Below are 22042 nucleotides of genomic sequence, written 5' to 3'. Positions count from 1 at the left end.
TGGACCGACGTCCTAACAGGGAATCTTTTCCCCTCCCTTCCTTCCTTCGTCGTATGACGCCTTGCTTATTTATTATGGATCACTCACATAGTGGGGCGGGCAGGTGGGTTTGAAAATGGGGGGGGGGGCGTTCATCGCAAGCACTTCGTTAAGGAAACAAACGCCTGTAAAGTCACGTCGTCGGCGTTTTGGGTGGAATAAGTAGCCAACCGAGATTACGGCCGACTCACTGATATGGCAGAAATCGAGCAGGAATAAATACACACGCTTTGCAATATAGGGGGAGCTTGTGCTCTTATCTCCTAATGGCTGTTTGTTAAATTATTAATTTTCAGAGACAGGACAAATAGGTAATCTTGTTTTTCACAGAAGCGGAGCACTGAGGTCAGTAAAGCACTATATAGCCCAGACTCTTATATAATGCGTATCATATGAAAGCCGGTTCCTGGAATTCTGCTCTTGCTCATAACACAGTAATAACTATCATTCATTTCATAGGATTCACTCGTCCCACATTTCACCTTTATGGCTTGACGGACAGGCCTACTTCCCCACTTACCAGACTTTAATAAATTATCAGCCCACATGCTGTCGCTGCTTAGCAAATAGTTCAGGATTAAATCGATCGCGTGTAAAATGCTGGCGTCAACTGCGCCTTTAATTTTCCTCTTAACACAGTGTGATTTGTAAAAAGTCTGAGGAATAAAAATAGCATTGTTTTGTTTGTGAATGTGACTTCGAGGAGGGTGTTTCGGAGTCAGTTATGGATATCTATTGTTCTTGCTCACTGCAGCAGGCGCCGCCTCTTTAAGCAGAGATGTTTGGGACTTAAGGCGTGTTTCCTGCTCGCACAGACCGGACAGTCTGCTGTCGCTCCTGGGAAGCGCAAGTCCCTCCACTTTGACGCAATTTTATGGACTCTTGTAGCTCCGGCCGAAGAAGAACAACCGGCCGGTCCGGAGCCGGAAAACGCGCCGCTCGCTTCGGCTGTACGAGCGTCAATTCGTGATTTCCCCTGAAATATCGGACCGATCGGCGAAACACTTGGATGTATAACATATGGCATATAAGAAATGGTGTTTTATCTAACGTTTTGATTTTCTTAATATCCTGGATTTGAGAGCATCGAGTCGTATTGTGATGATATTTGGAAAACATAAAAATTTGTTTTATTCAGGAAAAATGGGCTTAAATTATTTAGTCGAATCCGGAACCGACGGATGAAACAACTGAACCGGGACAACTATTGCTTTTTTAACCCTTAACGTTGACTTACCAAAGATGATCAGCTAATCATACCATTCGGATACAAGAAAGACGCAAACTAAAATTTTCCTAAAACTGACATACTTGGATAATATATTGGTTATTTCTCCTCATTGCGATGATATCGTCTGCACTGATTGTGAAGGAGCTGACTTGGGACATACATACGTGTGAAATTTAAGACAACTACTCAACTGTGAAGTTTTCGGCATTTCTTTTTTCTTGTGTTTTATTCTGCGACCGTCCCAGACATCAATATGTCGGCAGTGATGGTGCCAAAGAAGGTAACCCGAAAATGGGAGAAGCTGCCGGGGAAGAACACTTTCTGCTGTGATGGACGTGTGATGATGGCCCGGCAGAAGGGCGTCTTTTACCTGACCCTGTTCCTCATCATCGGCACCTGCTCCCTCTTCTTTGCTTTCGAGTAAGTAGAAGCGCGCACTTTGCTGCCAGTGCGCCAGTCATGCAGCGACAGACTGTAAATAAAAATGGGGATCGCCGATAACCTTTGTGTGAGAGTCTGGTCCCGTCTTGTACGGTCCCCTGATCTCGCCTTTGTCCGTGTTTTGGTGTTGATGTTTTATGAAACACTGCAGTTATTTTAATTTGGACCTCATTCGACAAGTCCTAGGACTATTCAGTGCCCACAAGACGTTGTTTGTAGCAATGTTTTGCGGTTAATTAGGAAGCTGTGGCATAAACAATTTATCTTATTTCAGTTGTAAGCTCTCTATTCAGTAAGTAGTAGTGGTGTTTTAAAAATTATGTTGGTATCCCTTAAAACGATCACTGATAGTTTCTGGACGTTTTTTAATAGTTTCAATGGGCAATTGAAGCCCTGTGAGTTTTGCTAATGTTTTTTTTAGTTAATAGATTCCTTTATCCGCTGCTGAGATCGGCCTCAGGAAGTAGATCCAATCAAGGTGGTCTCCACAGGCTCTCTGTGGGATGATCATCCCTCTCAGCCATAGAAAGCCCCCTCCTGGAGCTGGGGTTGCCACATCTCTTCCTGAAGATCCCCACTCCTGGCAGTTTGATTTAAGCAGTTGAGCTCTTGTTCATGGCCATGATCAGCTGAGCTGGGCGAGCTGCAGTTGAATGGAGTTGCCTGAGGAGATGTTTGCGAGCCACTGCTCTAGAGGATGGATGCTTTATCGCAGCAGGACCTACACTATAGAGGAACTAGTGTCTCGGGTGCCATCACTTTGCCCAGGATGGAGCAGTTCAGGCACACATTGCGCCACTGAGCCATTGAATTATCTTCCAGACTAGTATGTCATGAGCATCTGAAAATTTCAGTTTAATACCCATCCAGTATTAACTTCTTGCAGCCAGAGTCATTCAGTCCTATAGGCGACATGGGCAGCCACCTTGTGTCTTGGACCAAGGGTTTCGGGTGAGATGCTCACATAGGGCAGCACATGGACTGTATTTGTAGGGTAGGATGCTTTTGTCACATGAGATTTCTGTTTATTGGCGGTTTGGCACTATGAAGCACAAGGTGAAAACCTCACCACAAAAGCAGAGGGAACTAATTTTCATCAGAAGTTGCATGATACTGTATTTGAAAATGTATATTGTGGATAAAGTCAATTATATTGTATCATGCGTAAAAGATGGATTAGTCATTTTGCAGAATTGTCTCCGTTTGGCCGTCCATCTGTCAGTGGCAATAGCCAGCCCTTGTATTACATTTACAGGGGTTAGGAGAGACCCCAGCAAAGCTCAGTAACTAGACGGTCATTAGTGCCGTGTTCATGTTACAGTCGCCCGTAATTGTCCCTCAAAGGGGGACTATTGACAGGGAAACTGAACCAGCAGCAACAGGCGTAATTTAAACCTCTGCAACACAGAGGCAAGTCCAGCCTGTTTTGATTTGGCTTCTGGTTGGTGGAATGAAACGCGAGGGGATCGCAAGACCGTCAGGAACTCTAGTAATGGAGTGGAGCTCAGGACTCGTTTGTGAACAATCTGGAAGACTGTGCATCTTTAGCCTGGACACATGGTTCCTCCTGTGATGGAACTCTAGCCAGAAATAGAAATTTCTGCAAGTAATGAATGGCTGGCATTGAATTCCGAGCCTGAAACCCAGCTGTAGGGAGATGTCAACGCTGCACCGATTGAGGGCGGCGTTTGTTGGCGTAACACAGCATGACATAGAATCCGGGACCCTTAGCCAGAACAGTCCAACAAGCAGGTTGTGTCGACATCCAGCTGGTTCAGAATGGTCAAGAGGTGCTGGTTCACTCAGAGATTCTTCATTGTGGAATGTCTAAGGAATTGCTGGACGTCTTCGCCTTCCATCTTCTGACTGGCGAGATGTCATGGACTGCAGAGTGCCGGGGGGGGGGGGGGGGGAACAGAGAGGCAGTGTACTTCTGAGAGCCCACTGGGGGCAGCTTAAGAATAGGTTGGCAGTCGTCTTATCGGCGGCCATCGCCTTGCGTGTTTATTACGAGGCAGGGCGGGGCTCATGCTGTCAGGTCGTTCAGAGGCATTTTGTTTGGAGAAACTGTAAACGAACACAAACATTTGCAGGAAATGTGCAATAAAAATAACTCGTACATTTGCTGGCTGCCTCGTTGAGCTTCTTCACATTTTTGTTTAGTCTGGTTTACCAGATGTCTATATCTAGAGCAACTTCATTTAATTATTTTTTTACAGCAAGTTATAATTTAGCGACGGTAAATTTGAGAACGGTACATTAGCTGGCGGGTAAATAGAGGGCGTCGTGCCTGGCGTCCGACCCATTTACAGTGTATGTTGGCGTTTGGGACCCAGACCCGGTTCAGCTGGCACCATCTTGAGTCCTTACAGAGCAGCATGGAGCCTGTCCAGGCATTCCTGCTTAAACACGGGTTTTTGCCGCCTTACACGCATAGCTACTTCCCAGGCTGACTTCCTGTGGCACAGCAGAGCCGGTGGGTCCCTCTGGGGTTCCCCAGGAGGAAGCGCGTCGCCCTTAAGCTTTTCTGTTCTTTTTTGGGCCCCAAAGGTTATGCGACTGGGCCAGAAAAACGTCCATTGATGTGGGTGTGGCTGAGGTCCTTGATGCGTTTCGAGACGTTCTTCCCCTCTGTCTCTCTGGGCTCCGTCCTGTTGCATTTTCCACACCTAAAATTGAATCGCATGTATTATTTGGTTAGGCACTGGGGTTATTTTTCCCTTAGCAATGAGCCTAATTGATTTTCAGCCATATGATATGAGTTACACTGTAGTCCGTCATATGCAGATGGCCCCGACAAAGTCGGCCCATGAACAAATGAGACGAATGAAACGAAAGAAACCTTGAGGTGTCTTGTCTTCCCTTTTCATGGAAGAAAAAGGACTTTGGCTGTCTGACGTGGTAACTGGAGATTTGTGACTTTTGTTAAAGACTTTTGACCAGAGGCTAAAGTGATGGGGGGGTGGGGGGTTGGGTATGAGTGATTGTTTCACCAACGTGTTCGTTTTGCAGACTATGCTACTTCACCGTCGTGTAAATTGGGTGCAGAGTCCATAGTGCTTCTCTAACTATACGTAGGTCACATCTGTTATTTACTTTACAGATTTTGTGCGTAAGAAATTAATCAGCTTGGACAAACTGCATTGGATGTAACCTGGGTAGGCTAATGGCTGATTGGGCCCTTCGCTGGAGGATCAGTGAATGTGGTTTTAGTGGTTTTCTCCCTGCGAGGAAGCTCCGGGAGGGTGTACACAACTAGTGCAAGATTACAGCTACTGCATGCAAACTTTTCCATAACTGCGGCTAATCCTTATCATTACCCTGTTAGTCAGCATTCTAAAAATGAGGTGTGACGTCCCTCTATAACAGTTAGGCTATTGATGTGGAGGCTCTCGTCTCGTCAGTGTAATAAACATGCTGCTCTTTCTGCAAGGGTTGTAGCCATGTTGGTGGACATGCAGATCACGTCGGACGTTTTTTTTTTTACAGCAAGCCTGTCTGGTTGATTTAATGTGTCTGCCTCATCCACAGCACTGTACAGTCCCATAGATCACGGACAGTCTGGGCAGCCAAAGGTCGTTAATGTCTTTGTATAATTTCTGTGCCAGAACCAAATTCAAGATTGGAGGCTAGATCTAAATCACCATCTCGGGTACATTTTTTTCTTCAATGGAACACCTGAAGAGCGTCCATCATCCTTCTTTTTCGATGGCCTACAGGTCACCCAGAAACTGGCAATTTCCGGAAACCGATACGGTCAGCTGAAGCGAGGGATGGCGTGCTCGCTTGACGTGAACGTTGCCATGGACGATCCTCTGGGATCACGCTGTTTACCGCTGTGATTCTGTAGGCAAATTGAAAATAATGACATGAAAATAAGGTAAAAGGAGTCGTCCGCGCGTTCAGAACGACGGCCTGGGGTTATCTGTTTCGCCATGGTGTCAGTGGGTCTCAGAGTAGCTTAGCAGATGGCGATTTGTGGATTTGTAGTTGGTAAATACAGGCGTGGTTCTGATCTGGACAAATTACCGCAGCAAGAACCTCTAACGAGGGCATTCTCGTTTTTTTATGGAGGAATCGGTTCCTGGCCCAGCTGTGACCCTGTCCGTCACAGTGAGCCACGGTCCTCTGTAGCGACTCTGGCTTGTCTCCATGGGCCTTCATCGTCACTTGTGGGCTTGTCTCTCTGAGGTGTTTGACTCTTGTGCCTTGCAGATGCTAATAGGGGGTAGAGTGAGGCAAGATGCAGACCTTGACCATCCTGGGGCACTGTGGAGCTGGGAGGAGGGGCTGAACAGAATGGGTGGAGCTGGAGAGCATAAATAATGATGGTGTAACGACCAGCTGTGATGGACCTCCCAGGAGCATTTAAAGGTTTTGTTTGTCCTCCGTCTCCCAGGGGGCAGGGGTGGGGGGAGCTAGACTCACCCAACATCAGATTTATTGCTTCTTAATCACCTTTGTGCCGCATTCATTTCCTGACAGGCTTTGTTGTACAGCCGCCTTGAGACTCTACACAATATGGTGCCAAGATGGTAGCAGAAGTAGACCGGAGTGCAAACATACCGAGAGCAAAGAGCCGGAGAATGTGGTGAGATGCACAATGCACTGAAAGATCTGGAAAAGTTCTGAGCCTGACAGGGACGAGGATGCACAACGCAGGTCGTTCTGGTCATCAGGCCAGCGTGTTCGTGTCACTGATCCCAGCGAGTCAGACAGGCATCTGGTTTGCACTGTCTGCCCCGTGCATCGACTGTTTGCCCTCAGATCGATCACATCTGAAAAATTCGATGAGCTTGGGATACAGAACTGTGGGAAGTTTTACTGATTTGTCTGGTGCTGATTTTTATAGCGGCAGGGCAGGCCTGGTCCTGCAGCTGACGAGAGTGTGCCCTGCAGATCTGCTGACTTATCAGCCTGAAATGCGCACTAGACCTAAAAGAAGTGGACTTTGGCTCCTTATGCAGTGTATTTCGTAGCCCCCCCCCCCCCCCCCCCCCCCAATTCCTGCCCTTGAGCCTTGTCTGAGTTTTGGCTCCTTCCCAGCACGAGTGATCCAGCAAACTTTCAAGTGAGAGAGAATCATAGTGTGGCAGAAAAATGTTTCCCCCGGAATGTCACCAAGCCAGCTGAACGGACAGATGCGCTGTTTTCATGTTGAGGTTGTTTGCTGCAGCGACGGAAGATTGATGATTCTGATTAGTAATGACTATTTCTACAAATATTAGTGTAACAAGTTGGTTTTTATATACCCTTTACACTATTTTAGAGCCTTTTCTGATTTTATAAACGATGATGTAAGTAACCCAGTGTTATGAAAGGCTGAAGTGTTTCCCCGAGGTCTCACTGGCTCAGCCGCTGTCCAGTCCAGTGCTCGATAAACTAGCCGCTTTGCTGCAATATCCCCCTCATGACGCCTCATCTTTGTTGACGTAATGGTAACCTTCGTCCCTTACAGGTGCCCGTACCTCGGGGTGCACCTGTCCCCGGCCATCCCGGCGTTTGCGGTCGTGCTCTTCCTGTTCGTCATGGCCGTGCTGCTGAGGACCAGTTTCAGTGACCCCGGGGTGCTGCCGCGGGCGTTGCCGGATGAGGCTGCATTTATAGAGATGGAGATCGGTGAGTTAGCGCCCCCCTCAGGGTTTTTGTTTGTTAGCAGGACCCAGATGTGAAGCCCACGCACCAACACCGCCACTCTGCTTTCCATGCTTTACAACCTGTTGCTTCACGTTGAGCTACTTCCTCTCTCTCTCTCTCTCCCTCTCTCTCTCCCCCCCATCCCCAAACCTGTTCACTGTGCCCATGAAGCACCCAGAAACTCCACCTAGTGCTTCAGTCGTCGGTCTAGTATTTAAGGCCCTTGCACAAGGCCCCAACAATGACGTCACAATTCTGCTGGATTCAGACCGGCACCTTTCCATTCAGAGGCAGAGAGGTCTAACCAGCTGAGCCACACAACACCCCCCAGGAAGAACGTCGAAGATAAAACATTTAAATATCGACAGGTTATTCACGACTGGGAGAATCGGAGCTCTGAGATCCGGTGCACAGTTTGAATATTCGCCCCTGTACATTATAACTTGGTTTTATTGCCATTTGTGTATTTTTTACCTGTCGGCTAAGAAGTTCTTGCTGACGGTGGTAATAAGGTTCCTGGAGCGAAGGTTATGTTTCAGCCATTTCCGCCTTTCCATACGATACCCATTAAAACAGTGTTAAAATAACAAACAGAGCTGACAAGAAAATCGTTTTCAGTAAATGGCAGATATACTCTGTTGTGTGAATATTGCCTGCAAGGCTTCCAAAGTGCAGGCAAAACAGGACGGGGATCCCTGCCGCCTGTGGGCGTGACGCTGGATGTTGGCTTTGAAAGGTCTGTCTTTAGATTAGGAAGGGTGTGATTGTTTGATTTCAGTTGTCCTGGTTTTGTCTTTGTAGCTGTAGAACGTATCTAGACAGGCCAAAATATTCCCAGGCCTGGAAAAGCTTGTACTTTGAGAGACAGGGTGGGTTCTGTCAGCTACTCGGGTTTCCCTGAGTATGAATAGTCGCTAAGCAAATAGAACACTGAGATAATCTGCTGGGTTGGTCGGGGGATCAACCAGAGGTGGACAGTTCCGGTCCAGAGAGTACAAATCCAGACCAAGATTTTGTTTCAGCCAACCAAAAAGAGTCACATTCACAGAGTACTCAACTGGTTGGTTGAAACAAAATCTTGGTCTGGATTTCTACTTCCTGGACTGGAACTATCCACCTCTAGGATCAACTTGCCCCACCCTCACTTCTCAGGATTTTGACACAAGTGAGGGGTGACGCCCTTTCCTGACATGTCTCCAATGGGTTTTGCTCTGTACAGAGGCAGCCATTGGGAGCGTCCCGGCAGGGCAGCGCCCGCCCCCTCGCATCAGGAACGTCCAGATCAACAACCAGATTGTGAAGCTGAAGTACTGCTACACCTGCAAGATCTTCCGGCCCCCCCGAGCCTCGCACTGCAGCATTTGCGACAACTGCGTGGGTGAGTGTGGCTCCTGTGTGTGTTCAGCTTTGCCCCCCTGCACTGGTCACCGCCCACAAAACCGTGATTGGCAGCTATTACTTACTCCTGATCACATGATCCCAACTGCTGCAATTTCAGATCTTTCTGAATACAGCTTTTTTTCTGTTTTCTGGACTTTTAATAAAAATATCAAAACAGCTGCCTTTCAGATGCAAGTTTTTTTTTTATCAGTTTTTTAATCAGTTAAAGTTTGCTTTGTTGTGGTGTTCTTGCTGGCATGAGATGAAGCTGATCTCCTACCTCTGCATGCTGGCAGAATGAAAACCGACCGCATGTTATGCCAGTGGAATGCACTTTTACCTGTGGTGACACAATAGCCTGCTTTGTGCGCAGCTGTGCATTGGTCTGATGGATGTGAGATTTCATCACCTTACAAGGCGTCAATTCAGAACAGTCCTTGATCACCTGCCTTCTTTTCTCCCAAAATATGAATATGTGAGTGACACCAGGGCAGGTGCATCACGCATTGTGGCACTGCCTTTCGCATGGTCACATCGCATTGAATGCAAGACTATGCATCTGCTTGGCCTCCATGTCTGGACCGCAACTTCAGCCTGCTTGGGTTCAGAGTTCGCATCATGTCTGCAAACATTTGATTTTTTTTGCTGATGGCTCAGGTTCAGAGTCTGCATTTCTGATTTACGGCAGTGAATCGCATTAGCAGCAAAGCATGTTTGTCAGTTGCCACACCAACGGCTACATTTTGTTGTAACTTGTATTATTTGCACTGTAGTTGTTATGCACTGTGTACTGTTTTTTCATTGTACTCAATCAGATAGATTAATTAACTAGATTGTATGCTTGTTTTGTTTTATTTCATTCTTTACTCTTTACTTATTCGCCCCCTCAGTGCTTCCTTGTTCTGGCTGTATATTGCTCTACAGAAATATAATAAAATTTCAGCTGTGTGAATTGATGGCGGAAGAGGAGCGCTGAGATGGTCCAGGAGAGCCGCATGTCTCCATGCATGACGGATGCTGGGAAATGGCTTTCTATGTCTCTGTGTTTAGTCCCTTTCCAGGCTTTGGTTTTGGCTCAGTTCTGGTTTTGGTCTATTTCAGGTTCTTCCTGAATTGATGCTTTGGCCCAAGTCATGCTGCTCCTCACAGCTCTGTGCAGGTATTGAATGACTCTGTATGTGTTCCAGATCGCTTTGACCATCACTGCCCTTGGGTGGGCAACTGCGTGGGCAAGAGGAACTATCGCTACTTCTACCTGTTCACGCTGTCGCTCTCCCTGCTCACCATCTACATCTTCACCTTCGACATCGTCCACGTGGTGCTGCGTGAGTTTTGCTGGGGGGGGATCCTGTGGTATGTAAAGCTGTGGGGGCAGACTGGATTGATTGGTTCCTGATTTACAGATAAGAGCAGTTGCCTTGGAGATAAATGGAGTAATGGTGCATGCAGCTGATTGATTTGTGAGGGAACGGGTAACATGATGTGGTGATGAGGATGCCGATAGACCTGCTCCTGGGGGATGCTGATGCTGTACCCTTGAAGAAATTATTTTACCTTTTGTGAAAAAAATCAGAGTGATAAACTTAGGCGTCAAGATCCTCATGCAGAAAGTTAGAAATGAGGAGTAATGTCAAGTAATGATCCATTGGGAGATAACCAAGTGCAATCTTTTAGCTGAATTCAATCAGCAAGTGGTTTTTTTGGCTCAGACTTGGGTAGCATTATATCTGCTGCCGGTCTGCTGAAGCTTTTCTGCCATGACAAGCCACGCAAGTCTGGGATTTTCTTGTAAAGGTCTCGGCTGCCTGCATTTCTTCCCTTATTTTATAAGGTCAGGAATCTGAGGATTGTGTAGGTGGTGGGGGTTATGGGCTGGTGTGAGCGTTTTTCAGCATGTGAGGGGAGTCTGTGTTCCTGTGTGACCACGTTTGTCAGTATGTATGTCCTCAGCCTGCCCCTCATCATCTCCACAGGGTCGCTGGAGTCTGGTTTTGTTACGACCATCAAGGAGACGCCTGGCACATATCCTGAACTGAGGGAAGCTGAAAGGGAAAAGGATGTTTCCATGACAATTTGCCAAGACCACCTTAAGGGTCGTTGGTTTAATTTTCTGATTAAGATAGATGATTTCAGAAATTAATCTGATTTTTATAGCTGTATAAGCAGATGGTTAAACAATGGAAAATGGATTTTTGGAAAGTAGATTAAGACTTTAGATTTTATCTGCCCATTTATCTCACTCAGTTTTAAAGACAGAACTGTGTTTTGTGCCTCTTCTGTGGAAACTGCCTTGACTATCCGCTACTGTGCTGGAGGTGTTGGTCTGCTTCTTCACATTATGGTCAGTAGTGGGGTTGACTGGCTTCCACACCTACCTGATAACCCTCAACCAGACCACCAACGAGGATGTGAGTATCCTGATCGCCGTCACCGTGAGGCACAAAGCTGTGCTTGAGGGGGGGGAGACCACGCAGCCGGATCGATATGCTGTGCCCCCTCTGCTCTGGCCGACCTTGCCTTCTTGAGTTTCTGTGAAGACGCAGGTCCTGACAGTGCTGGGCGTTATTTACATCCTGGAGCAAATTGCTGCCTGCCGGGATTTGGCCGCAAAGCTTTATCTACTTATGGTTCTTCTCTGTTTTAATCCAATGCACAACAAATGAGAGAAACGGGCAGCAGCAGACTGACCGCGGTGCTTCTGCGCCCATCTCAGATGGCGCTAATAATAAACATGTCCACACGCGTGTGGCGGATGCAGCTCTGCTGAGTGTAGACTGATGTGATGGGGGGTTGGATGGCCGCCTCGTCCGGCATCTCCAAAGACGCCCGTGCAGGCCGGGTCTTTCCAGTGTCCCTCTGCCTCTGACACTTCCAGCCCGCTGTCTGCGGTCCAGTCTGCTGCGTGACTAACAACCACCCAAACCGCGACCCGCACAACTCTCCTGAAGCCCCGGATGGTTTTGTAGGTCATGTATGACCAAGAGGGAAAGACCTTTAAAAAAGATGCACGTGGCTGGAGTATGGATCTATTCCTATTGGCTGAATATCTGCTTATTTTCCATTATTTGTACCTTTTTTTTTTTTTTTTTTACAGATTAAAGGTTCCTGGACGGGGAAGAATCGAGTGCAGAACCCCTACAGTCACAGAAACGTCATCAAGAACTGCTGTGAGGTTCTGTGCGGCCCTGCCTATCCCAGGTACCCCCCCCCCCACCCCCTCCCTAATGCGGCCCTGCCTATCCCAGGTACCCCCCCCCCCCACACCCATGTGTCACTTCCTCCCTCTCTGATGTTGCTTCCCCTCTTGTGCCCATGAATCTTCGCTCCTTTTGACCCCTGTCCCTGTCTCTCACTGACCCCAGTCCCCTGTCTGTCCTTCTCACACTCTCTGACCCTGACCTGCTTGTGGTCTCGCCGTCTGCAGTGTGCTGGACCGGAGGGGGGTGATGCCAGAGGAAACACCTGCTGTTCCCCAGGAGCCAGAAGTCAAGAGCGCAGCCCAGCCACAGACCACTGTAAGCACCATGTCGGATATGATGTGGTCTGGGTGTGGTCTCACCACTGGGTCCAGACAGAACCAAAGGGCAGCAGCACAAAGGTCTTGGAGACCCATGTTCAGCGCCCTGTGAGCCAGGTGGTGGGGGGGGGGGCAGGGGGGTAGGTTCCCTAGTTATCTCTAATAAATAGGATAGCATGAGATGGACAGGGGAGGGGGGCTTACCAGGAGACCCCTCCTCCCAATCAGATCTACAGCTCATTCCTGCCCCCTTCAGTCTTCTATGCTTTGTCTGTTCTCCAGAGAACCACGGCCCCCCTCATCCCCAACGAGCACAGTCCAGATGACACCAAGCCCAAACTGGCTGCTGCCCCTGAGGAAGAGGAGAAGCATCACCTTCCTCCGGACACATCACTCCCATCACTGGACACCTGCGCAGGCCCCAGCCCTGACCCCCAAGCCCCCCAGTAGCCAGGCTTAGTGATGGGCAGGGACGGGAGGGATTGGAGAATCTCGGACGAACTTTTCTGTGAAAAGCACCCCTGAAGGTGTGACGGGTTGGCCGCGCGCGAGCACCACGTGGCTCCACGTGCCCCTCGAGGCAGTGTTTGCTGGAGGAGGAGGGCAACTCACCCGGATTCCCATCTGATAGAGCCTTGTGTGAAAATTTACAAAAAACAGAAACAGAGCACAGCAGATTCCTTCATGGTAGACGGCTGTGTGTGACCTGTGTTGGGGTTGCCACATTTTTTGTCAATTTTCTATGTACTGTTCTGTCGTGTTGGGTTTCGGTCACTTAATAAGCACACCGTCGGCGGCTGGAAAAGGCCTGACAACCCCCCCCCCGGCAATTACCCGGCCGTCTCTGCGCGTCTCGGCAGGAGACCGGGGGGCAGAGGGAGCCCACACCTCATCGTGCCATCGCCCACTTCCGTCGGCCATCTGGCGTCTCGGTAGTGTCCTCCACTTCGCTGCGGCGCCCCCTACTGCTTCCCGCACAGAGCCGCACCCACCCGCGTCTGTGTCCAGGGTTACCGGCACCGTGGAGCAGGTGGAGCAGGACAGGCCAAAGAAACTTTGCCTCAGAAAAAAAAAAATGCGATTTCTGCGCACGTGAAACGCATGAAATGACGCCACCCGCAAGGTGGGTTACTATGTTCAGAATAAAAGCAGATCTATAGGAACCTGCCCCTTTCTAAACAAAGAAGGGAAGGGGTTACAAAGAGGAAGATTACATGAGTGTAACAGATTAAACTGGGGAAGTTCATGTTGAAATGCTTCTAGATGACGCTTCCTCCAGTCAACATCTAGCTGGCATGAGATTTCTAGGTTGAACCGATTTGACCTAAATGTCGTTAGCCTCCCCCCCCCCCCCCCCCCAAAATGCTATCTTCAGGAGCCAAAGGCCTGCTCTCTCTGTTCCCCTGATCTGGCACCCTGTCTCTGCCTTCCAGCAGTTTCTCCCAGGCCCCCTGAAAGGGTGCGGTGCTCTGAATGCTTCCATTGGGCCCCCTTTGTCTGAAACCGAAATGAACGAAGCTGCAGGTGAACATTGACGGTGTTTATTTGCAGAGTTAAATTGAGCGACGAAGAGCATGAGCCAGACAATCAAGGCCTGGACTGTCATGTTTGTTTGCCGAAGCTGGTTACTAAGACAAGAAGGCTTGGATTACAATGACAATACAACTGTCATAAATTCAGTACATGGTATACAGTCTGTTTAAATCCTATTTATATTTACTTTTCTTTGTAAGACCATTGTGATTGTGTTTTCTTTTAATTGCTTGACTTTTTACATGAATGAGTGGTGTATGTTAATTAAACCAGACTTGTCGTAAGGCCTTGTCTGACTGGCTGAGATGTAGATCTGTGTCATGGAGGAATGTTTGCTGAAGTGATGGAAATCTGTGTCTGACCTCAGTAATGCAACACGCAACAGTAATGCAACAAAATTCAGTTTAAAAAGTATTTTATTTAAAAAAAAAAAAATACATTCAAAATGTAAAAAGTTATACCTGTACAGCTCTTTTGGACTGTAAGATGTGGTTCAATACAAACAAGACAATCAAAAACTGAAAACTCATACAACAGAAGAGTAAAAGAGAGTACAGGAATGATGCAGTATATACAAGAAAAAAATACATTCTTCAGAAATGCTGAAAAAGTTTTAAATGCAGGAAGAGAGCCCTCTCAGTCATGGCTGGGGTTCGAAGAGCAGCTCACTGCGTTGAGGGTATGGTAACTTCACAGCTTTTCTGCGTGGATATCCGTACATATCGAGCACAGCTTACCTTCAGTCGTTAAGCTGGATGCTACAGCACTAGCCATCCAGAGAGACCGAGACAGTCTCAGGACGCTAGAAGCCAGCTCAGAAGTCCATCAAAAGCGTCACTAAGCCACACAGCCTCTTAACTAGACGGGATGTCAATGGCGTGAAGTGGAGCACATGGACAGGCAAGGGAGGAGGAGCTTCGGTCTTGACCGCAGACTGTACATCCAGCAGTTTTTCAACAACAGTTCTGGTCCATCCGTAAATTGGTAGGTAAGGCCCGACTCACCTCTCCTAGGATGTGTCTTCTACTGATAGACCCTGCAGCAGGTTCTGGGTGTCTGCAAGGCCCGGTTCTGCTTCCTGCTGTGCTTTCGGTTCCAACGCTGTGTCCGCTTCTGGTGCCAGCCCTGTTTCTGCCTCCTCGCGTCCATTCTCCAGGTTCTCGTTGCTCTCGAAGCAGCCCGAGTCCCTCGGTGTGCCGGTTTTCTCCTCTCCGTCGGCTTCATCTCCCTCGCTGTCGGCTGGAGGGGGGGGGGGAGAGGGAGCATGCAGCATCAGTGAGCCATGCGTATTGGTGCGTCGGGAGCCTGGGCTCAAGTGTCCATGCACTGCATGTCTGGATCTGAGGGTACCAACCTAACTGCTAAGTCTTCTGTTTATGTTGCATGTAAATGTACAAAATGTGACCCACTTATTCATGCCATCATGGTAATGGAAACGTGCTGGTCTTTGCTGGGAGCAATTATCTTTTTACCGGCAGTGTTGGGGAAGTTTCTCGTAAAAGTAATCAATTTTAAGACGAGGTGGAAAGTTCAGGTCCAGAGAGTACAAATCCAGACCAAGGTTTTGTTTCAACCAATCAGTTGAGCATAAAGAGTCACAGTGTAACTGGTTGGTTGAAACATAACCTTGGTCTGGTTTTGTACTTTATGGACCTGAAGTTTTCCACCTCTGCCTGTAATGGATTACTTATGTCAGTGACTTCTCCAACTGTACCGGAAATACAAGGCCGCTTTTAGCTGGTGAACCAATGGGGATTGGCCATGCCAGGGGCAAAGGTCACGGAGAGTCTCTAAGCAGCATAGACCTGCTAGCACTGAAGAGATGTTCTGTATAACATGGATTATGGGAACAGTAACAGTGGGGCTCAGCTCAAACTGACACTGCTAGAAGAGGATCTACAGTCATCAAGGTCAGTGAAACAACTTCTGTTTTAGATGCATCAGTGAGTGGGCAGCCCTGAGCTACATGTCTTTGTGTGCGGAGGCACATCTGAGGACTTACAGTCGAGCAGCATCTCTGCGGCATTTAGGATCTTGGTACGGAGCTCAGGGTCTGTAATGTTGAGCTCGTTGAGGTGAGATTCCTTCAGCTCCCGGAAGTGGTCTAGATTCTCAAAGTGCATGGAGAGGAGGGGGTTGAGGTCCTTTTGGGGGTGGGGAGAATGGGGGGGGCACACAGGGACACACGGTCAGCTGGTCTAGTATGTACCCTAAGGCTTTGTCTTTATAGGGCAGCCACAGTGATGGAGCTGAGATGAGTGGGGACTGCACTCACGGTCAGGCCAATCTTCTCCAGCATCTCCATCAGGGTCTTCGGTCTGCACCGCTGCTGCCTGATGCGGCTCCGTCTCTTCTGGGGTGGCGTGACCTCATCAGGAAGGATGGTGACGTAGATGAACTTGAAGGAGCCCACTTTGTTGTTGAGCTTTCCGGTCCAGGTCCCGACCGGGGGCTTCTCGATGATGTCGATGATATCGCCTTTCTGCAGGGACAACGACACAAGTGAGAAGGTCCTCAGTGCACATCCCAGCTGAGCTTTTCCACACCTTGTTCTTCTTGCCTTGGTTGGGTCACTGTCGAGGATGTGAAGACGGCAGAACCCATTTTAAAATGGCAGCGTGACATTCAGAAAGGGCTATTTCACAAAGCAGATCCATCACTGTGTTGCTATGGTAAGATCCGCTGAATCGGCCGCCATTGTCCTGATGACTATGAGGTGCTCTTGGACATACCTGCAGCTTCAGGGACTCTATGTCGTAGGGGCTGGGCGTGAAGTCGGTGTGCACACGGGCGCGGCCGCAGAACGGCCCGCTGTAGGTGCTGTCTTCTAGCCGCATGCTGTCTCTCTGGCTGTAGCCGCTGTCCAGGCTCTGCCTGTCGCCACCTGCAGGGCGGCGCGCGTGTGTACATGAGGTCCCCATCCACCATTTGGTCCACATTTACAGTTACAGTTACTCCCTGTGATCCAACCTAAGAAATATATCGTCCTCTAACATCATAATGGATGAACAATACAGGGCATGTGTCATTTAAAACTAGGTACATGTACTTCCCATTAACATGGGAAAACCCGTATTTAATATCGTATTGTGTATGCAGAAATACACAGATTTACAAAAAAACGTTAATTATTCATTTCTTTCCAAACCTCCACCCCTCATAGTCCAGAAGTTGTTTGCCGCACTTACAGCCAGACAGCTGCCGGGACAGGGCTGGGTGCGTGGAATCCTCCGACTCACTGGAGCACATGGAGGTCCGCTGGCTGGTAAGGTCTGGGGCCCAGTCGCTGAACGCGGGGGACACGGGGCTGTCTTCACCGCTCTCCAGCTGCAACCAAGCCCGCATGTTAGGGGAAAATATGACTCAAAATCTCTTGCGGATTTGCGGATGTTGTGACTCAATTCTACCACTAGGGGGAGATGTGCACCGTCTTTTTTTTTTTTATTACTATTTCTGCATCTACTGCCAGTTATACTCTTCCCTCGTCCTCTAACTGCCCGTCAGATCATCTCTTATTCAAAGCCTCCGATTTTATTTAGTTTTATTTAACATGATAACACTGTGTCAAACTATTCCTCTGCACATTATCACCCATTTTAAATATAAAATTTTATTATCACCCATTTTACATATAAAATTACTTTGTACTTTGACGCTGTTGATTATGTGCCTTCAGTGAGGAATTCTAAGCTGCCTTCTCAGTGCCTGATCCCTTTACTGTTTTACTTTTTCACATGCTGAGCACAGGTTCGCTGCACACACCCCTTCCTCTGCTAGGGCTTTCTGCACCATCTTGGAGGTCTTGCGGGTCATGGTTCGGGTGATGACGGCCCGCCACTTCTTCCCCAGTTTGCCACTGCTCTTCCCAGTGTCCTCCAGGGGCACGTCCTCCACCAGCTGCAAAGGCATCCACAATGAGATTTGGGGCAGTCAAAAATCCAGCAAGATTAAACAGACAAAGGACGCCTCCTTGTCGAGACCTGCTCTCCCTAAACACCTGCTCCTCTTTTCTGCTCCTATTCCTCCCATCCGCTCTTCTTATCTGCCTATGTGCCTCCTCTACTGCTTCCCCATGTGACCAGTCTGGCTGACTAAAGCGTTTGATCCAGAGCAAGCGTGCGAGGCACAAAAAAAGGCATTGAGTGGGGTTTCACTGGTGCCGTCAGAGGAGCACTGCACTGGCGCTGGTGCCGTTTGGCAGCCCGGTTCGAGTTGCATACAGCCCTTGGATGGCCGTTTGTGGTGCAGCCATCCTGCTGCTTCCTGTCTGGGTGACACACATCTGAGTTCACAGATCCTGCGGCCTGGGTGGTGATTCTTATCACGCCGAAAGACTGGCCGCAAGCTCCCTGTCAGCAACCCTCCAGGGCCTCAGAAACACCACGCCCCCTAGTGGCGAGATCCTGAATGTGCCCGGCAGGATGTTCCCATCCTCCATACACATTCTGACTCACAGACCTGCCGACAGCCCTCTAGCATGAACCCTGATGTGCCTTTTATCTGCCGTACATAAGTGACAGCTGCATAGGACACCCCATGGCCGCTGAGTGTAACGGTGCGAGAAGCCTTTAACTTCTGTGCTGTAGCGGCTTTCAGCTCCATCAGCTTACGGGAGGATATCCTGTCTCCCTTTGCCACAACCCCGATATAGAGTCCCCCCCACCGCAGCTGTTTCCCCCCCCCCCTGCTCACGCACTGTTGCAGGGAAGGTGCACGCGGGTTCTGAAGTGCCCTGGCATCAGGGTACCACCTGGAATGGGGGTGTGAGGGAGGGGGTGTATGAGCGAAGCAACAATCCCTGTTTTTTTTTTGGCCTGCTCGCTCTAGCCGTCACTGCTATTTGGGGAAGGTGAGCCCAGTTTAACTTCCCCCTGCGTGTAAACACAGATCTGTAAAGCTGACGAGTTATAATTGGAGAAGTGTGCAGTTATGTGGGGGGGTCTGACCGCAGCCACACGTCAGCCTGGGAGCAGGTGTGCAGGGGGAGGCGCAGGGCCATCTTAGGTGGACAGCGACATCCCTCCCCAAATGCTCTCCGGGGTCTTGGTGTGATGCTCGAGCAGGGTTGAGTCCTACCGCTCTCAAGTTCCTTTGCTACAAACATTTTTTTTTGTATGTTTGCTGGCCAACAGAGTGGTGTTGAATGTATGACAAACCTGCCCTGGTTCCTGTGTTGGGGACATAATAATTCTTCCGTTTTCGAACTATCTAAGAATGAATTTTCACACAAAAAGACTAAACCAAAGTAGTGCCTCGGTCATTTTCTGCAGCATTGTTTCACTCCCGGCCGCAATACTTAGGAGCCGCTGTTCTCCTTTCAATTCTGAGGGTTTTCAGTCTCTTGAGTGGAAGGGTGGGAGGCGGGGAACTCACCGGTTCACCCAGGGGGAACTCCTTATCGGTCACCACAGGAGAGGATGGCTTGGGCTTCATGAAGTCTTTGAAACTGCTGGATCTCTGCAGCGAGAGCTGGGGCAGGAGACAGAGAGTCATGGGTCATCAAGTCATACTGGGTCATACTGGGTCTCCAAGACCGAAAGGTTTCCTGTCCAACACCCCAAAGGGACATTTATGTTTGTTCATCAACGGGACATATTTACCGGCCTTAACCGGTCAGAGGTCATTCTGTGCCTGAGAAGGCAGAATGGCACAGTTAACTATATCCCTTCTACCCAGGGCCAGTGGAGGGGGGGGGGGGGGGTGGCTATGATTTCTCAGACCCTGGACCGGAGGGGATCCCAACTGGCTCAATATGCCAAGGGGGCCCATGGTGACATTTTGTCAGAAGCCCAAAAGAAATCCTTGCTATTCTTCTCCTTCCACCTACAGCATGGTTACCCTCCAACCAGGGGTGCTGCTTGAGATGTTGGGCCCTATGAGATCATATTGGGCCCCCCAACCAAGACTAGTTTAGGGCCCCTGTCACTCATGGGCCCTTGGAATTGTTGTTACTTCCCATTCCCTCGCAGGATTCAACACCCCAGCCGGAGCTGTTATTTTATCGTGTTGAGTAGGACAAGATTTTAATAATGTGTGTTGGTTAGTGACAAGCATAATGACCCATTCCCTTCCCAGAAGGCATTGCAAGCCGCTTAGACAGCCTGGTTCCACATGGTTGGCTCCAAGTCAACAAAGGGCACACTACTCAGCAGAAGCACAAATGTTTGTCAGCCTAAAACAACGCGATGGGCAGCTTCAGCCGACACACAGAAAACGATTATCAGCAGAGAGCCAGGAAGAACTGAACTTGCTCTTATCAGTGCAACCAAAGCAGTATAAAAACAACTGCTGGATATCAGGCTTGGGTTCTGTTTTAGGAAATGCAAAATCGTATATTTTCCACCAAGTCGAATAGCTGCCCAATACCTTATCTCCGCCCACCTTTTCTACTGCAGGACTAACTGCAGGAAGTGGGAGTGGCCTAGATCACACTCCAAGCCAACCTCTGAAGTCACAAACAATAAAACCCCCTTTTTGTTCTCCGAAATGCCCATCCATGGGTCCATTGTCCCACATAAACCTCACAGCCTGAACCTCAGTTCTAATAATCGTTACAGTGCACCCAGCCTGGGGGTTGGAGGACAACAAAAACCAAAAAGCCCTAAAGTCGGAGGAGTTACAGCGGTGGAAATAACTTTATTTTTTGAGAATCAAAAGGCATGTTGTTCATCAGCTGGACATATTTACTCCCGAATACCTAATAATGCAAATAGTAAAAATCAACAAACACTGAAAAGTTCAAATAAGTCATTAAATCCATGAAAACTGATTGTCAGTCACTGGATAACCAAAAAATAAAATGTACAAGAAATATTGGAAACTTGAAATAAATGAGATGTGTGTGTGTGTGTGTGTGTGTGTGTGTGTGTGTGTGTGTGTGTTTGTGTGTGAGCTGCTAGAGATTCTGGGCACCATGACAATGTGTGTGTAAAATATAACTGAATGTGTGCTGCACTATCAGCAGATGATGTGTCTGCATGACACCTCAGGGTCCCTCCAGGGTCCCTCCTGATTGTCCAGCTAGCATCTGTGAGCCAGGGGCTCATACCACAGATATGGATTTTCTGTGTCAGCCAGACCAGTCCCTGTTTGTTCTGAGAAGCACCCGCTCCTGACTGTCAGATTGTGTGCCGCGCGTGGGCCGCCATACACTCCCGAAATGCGTCACCAGCACTGAATCCGTCCGGCCGCAGAAAGCGGGTCAAGTGGTGCCGGGTTTGCCTGTGACGTTGTTAGCGCGTTGGGGAGAAGTTTTTTGGAGCCAAATGCTGTTTCAGCTCGATGACTAATACAGAGACACGGTAGGAGAGATGCAACTTCACGGCCAATTGTCCGACACACTGCTTTCAGATCACCATTTTGCCACCTATTAGAAACTTCGGTAACACTTTACTTGAGATGGGCATAAGTAACTTAACTCAGTAAGTACACCCTCTGGTGTAAGTAAGTACAAACTATTAACAAATATAGTACCTGCATGAAATACATGAACCATTATGACTGATTAATGATGAACGAAAACGGGATCAGTACATAACTAACACTTAGTTACTGGTTAATTAATACATAACTCAGAGTGTACTAGTATATTTTGTATTTATCAAAATTTATATGCCTCATGATCTTATAACCGTCAGAGACATAAAAACTTTTCAAGAAAAAGTCAAATGGGACGGCATCTGTGGAATTTTCCTTTATATATTTTTAAAAGTTTTATCGCAAGAAATGCAAGTCTCTAAGCCATTCATGCACCTGGATTTTGAAGCAATTCAAGTATACAAGCTTACGACTTTCCATTCACAAGGTCCTTAGTCACCAAGGTCCCTGAGCCCAAGTCCAAGCCACCCCCAAACCCCCTAGGTGAAGATCTGCCCATGACACTTGGTGTGTGCAGTGCCCCCCTCGCTGTTCCTAAGCCTCTCATCTGTGTGTCCCTCCCCACCTTCTTTCTCACCTTTTTCTTCTCCACCCGAGCTGGCTCCTTCTCAGAGGCGTTGGAGGCTTTCCTTCGCAACATCTTTGCTGCAAGAGCAGGTAACACGATTCTCCAGATGCTTTACAGACAGTCCAGCAATTATCTCGGGCAAACTGCAGTTCGCAGTCCTGTACCTCTGTTGCGGTCCTGAGGCACACAGAGACAGACGGATGGTGCGGCAGAAAGGCAGAGGGGAGAGGAAACTGCCAATAGCGCTGCAAAGTGCAGGGTGCAGTGTGGAAGGAAGTCACATGAGGCGTAGGAGGAAGTTCCAAATGAAGGCTCTTTT

General features: G+C 48.6%; 2 protein-coding genes across 4 annotated transcripts; one reads left to right on the top strand and one right to left on the bottom strand.

Annotated features, from left to right (window-relative positions):
• Positions 1-202: 202 nt before the first annotated feature.
• On the top strand, positions 203-14062 carry zdhhc9 (zinc finger DHHC-type palmitoyltransferase 9). Of its 3 annotated transcripts, XM_049028435.1 has the most exons (11): positions 1554-1690; positions 5927-6085; positions 6197-6302; positions 7170-7330; positions 8568-8726; positions 9916-10053; positions 10702-10750; positions 11034-11136; positions 11823-11926; positions 12153-12243; positions 12528-14062. In XM_049028435.1, exons 3-11 carry the CDS (start codon positions 6244-6246, stop codon positions 12693-12695), a joined length of 1032 nt encoding a protein of 343 aa, XP_048884392.1. In that variant the 5' UTR covers positions 1554-1690; positions 5927-6085; positions 6197-6243; the 3' UTR covers positions 12696-14062. The 3 variants fall into 3 exon arrangements, with proteins under 3 accessions (XP_048884391.1, XP_048884392.1, XP_048884393.1); XM_049028434.1 differs by lacking the exons at positions 5927-6085; positions 6197-6302 and adding an exon at positions 203-384 and having other exon boundaries at positions 1516-1690; XM_049028436.1 differs by lacking the exons at positions 1554-1690; positions 5927-6085 and having other exon boundaries at positions 6135-6302.
• Positions 14063-14176: 114 nt separating this feature from the next.
• sash3 (SAM and SH3 domain containing 3) lies at positions 14177-21942 on the bottom strand. The gene is made up of 8 exons (XM_049028432.1): positions 21733-21942; positions 19152-19247; positions 17541-17675; positions 16967-17105; positions 16511-16662; positions 16054-16260; positions 15781-15922; positions 14177-15017 (listed from the first exon to the last, which is right to left on the bottom strand). Exons 1-8 carry the CDS (start codon positions 21793-21795, stop codon positions 14788-14790), a joined length of 1164 nt encoding a protein of 387 aa, XP_048884389.1. The 5' UTR covers positions 21796-21942; the 3' UTR covers positions 14177-14787.
• Positions 21943-22042: the final 100 nt, after the last annotated feature.

The sequence above is a fragment of the Brienomyrus brachyistius genome, chromosome 10 (assembly GCF_023856365.1).
Source record: "Brienomyrus brachyistius isolate T26 chromosome 10, BBRACH_0.4, whole genome shotgun sequence".
Taxonomy (NCBI): Eukaryota; Metazoa; Chordata; class Actinopteri; order Osteoglossiformes; family Mormyridae; genus Brienomyrus; species Brienomyrus brachyistius.
This window is presented reverse-complemented; position numbering and strand designations above follow the sequence as displayed.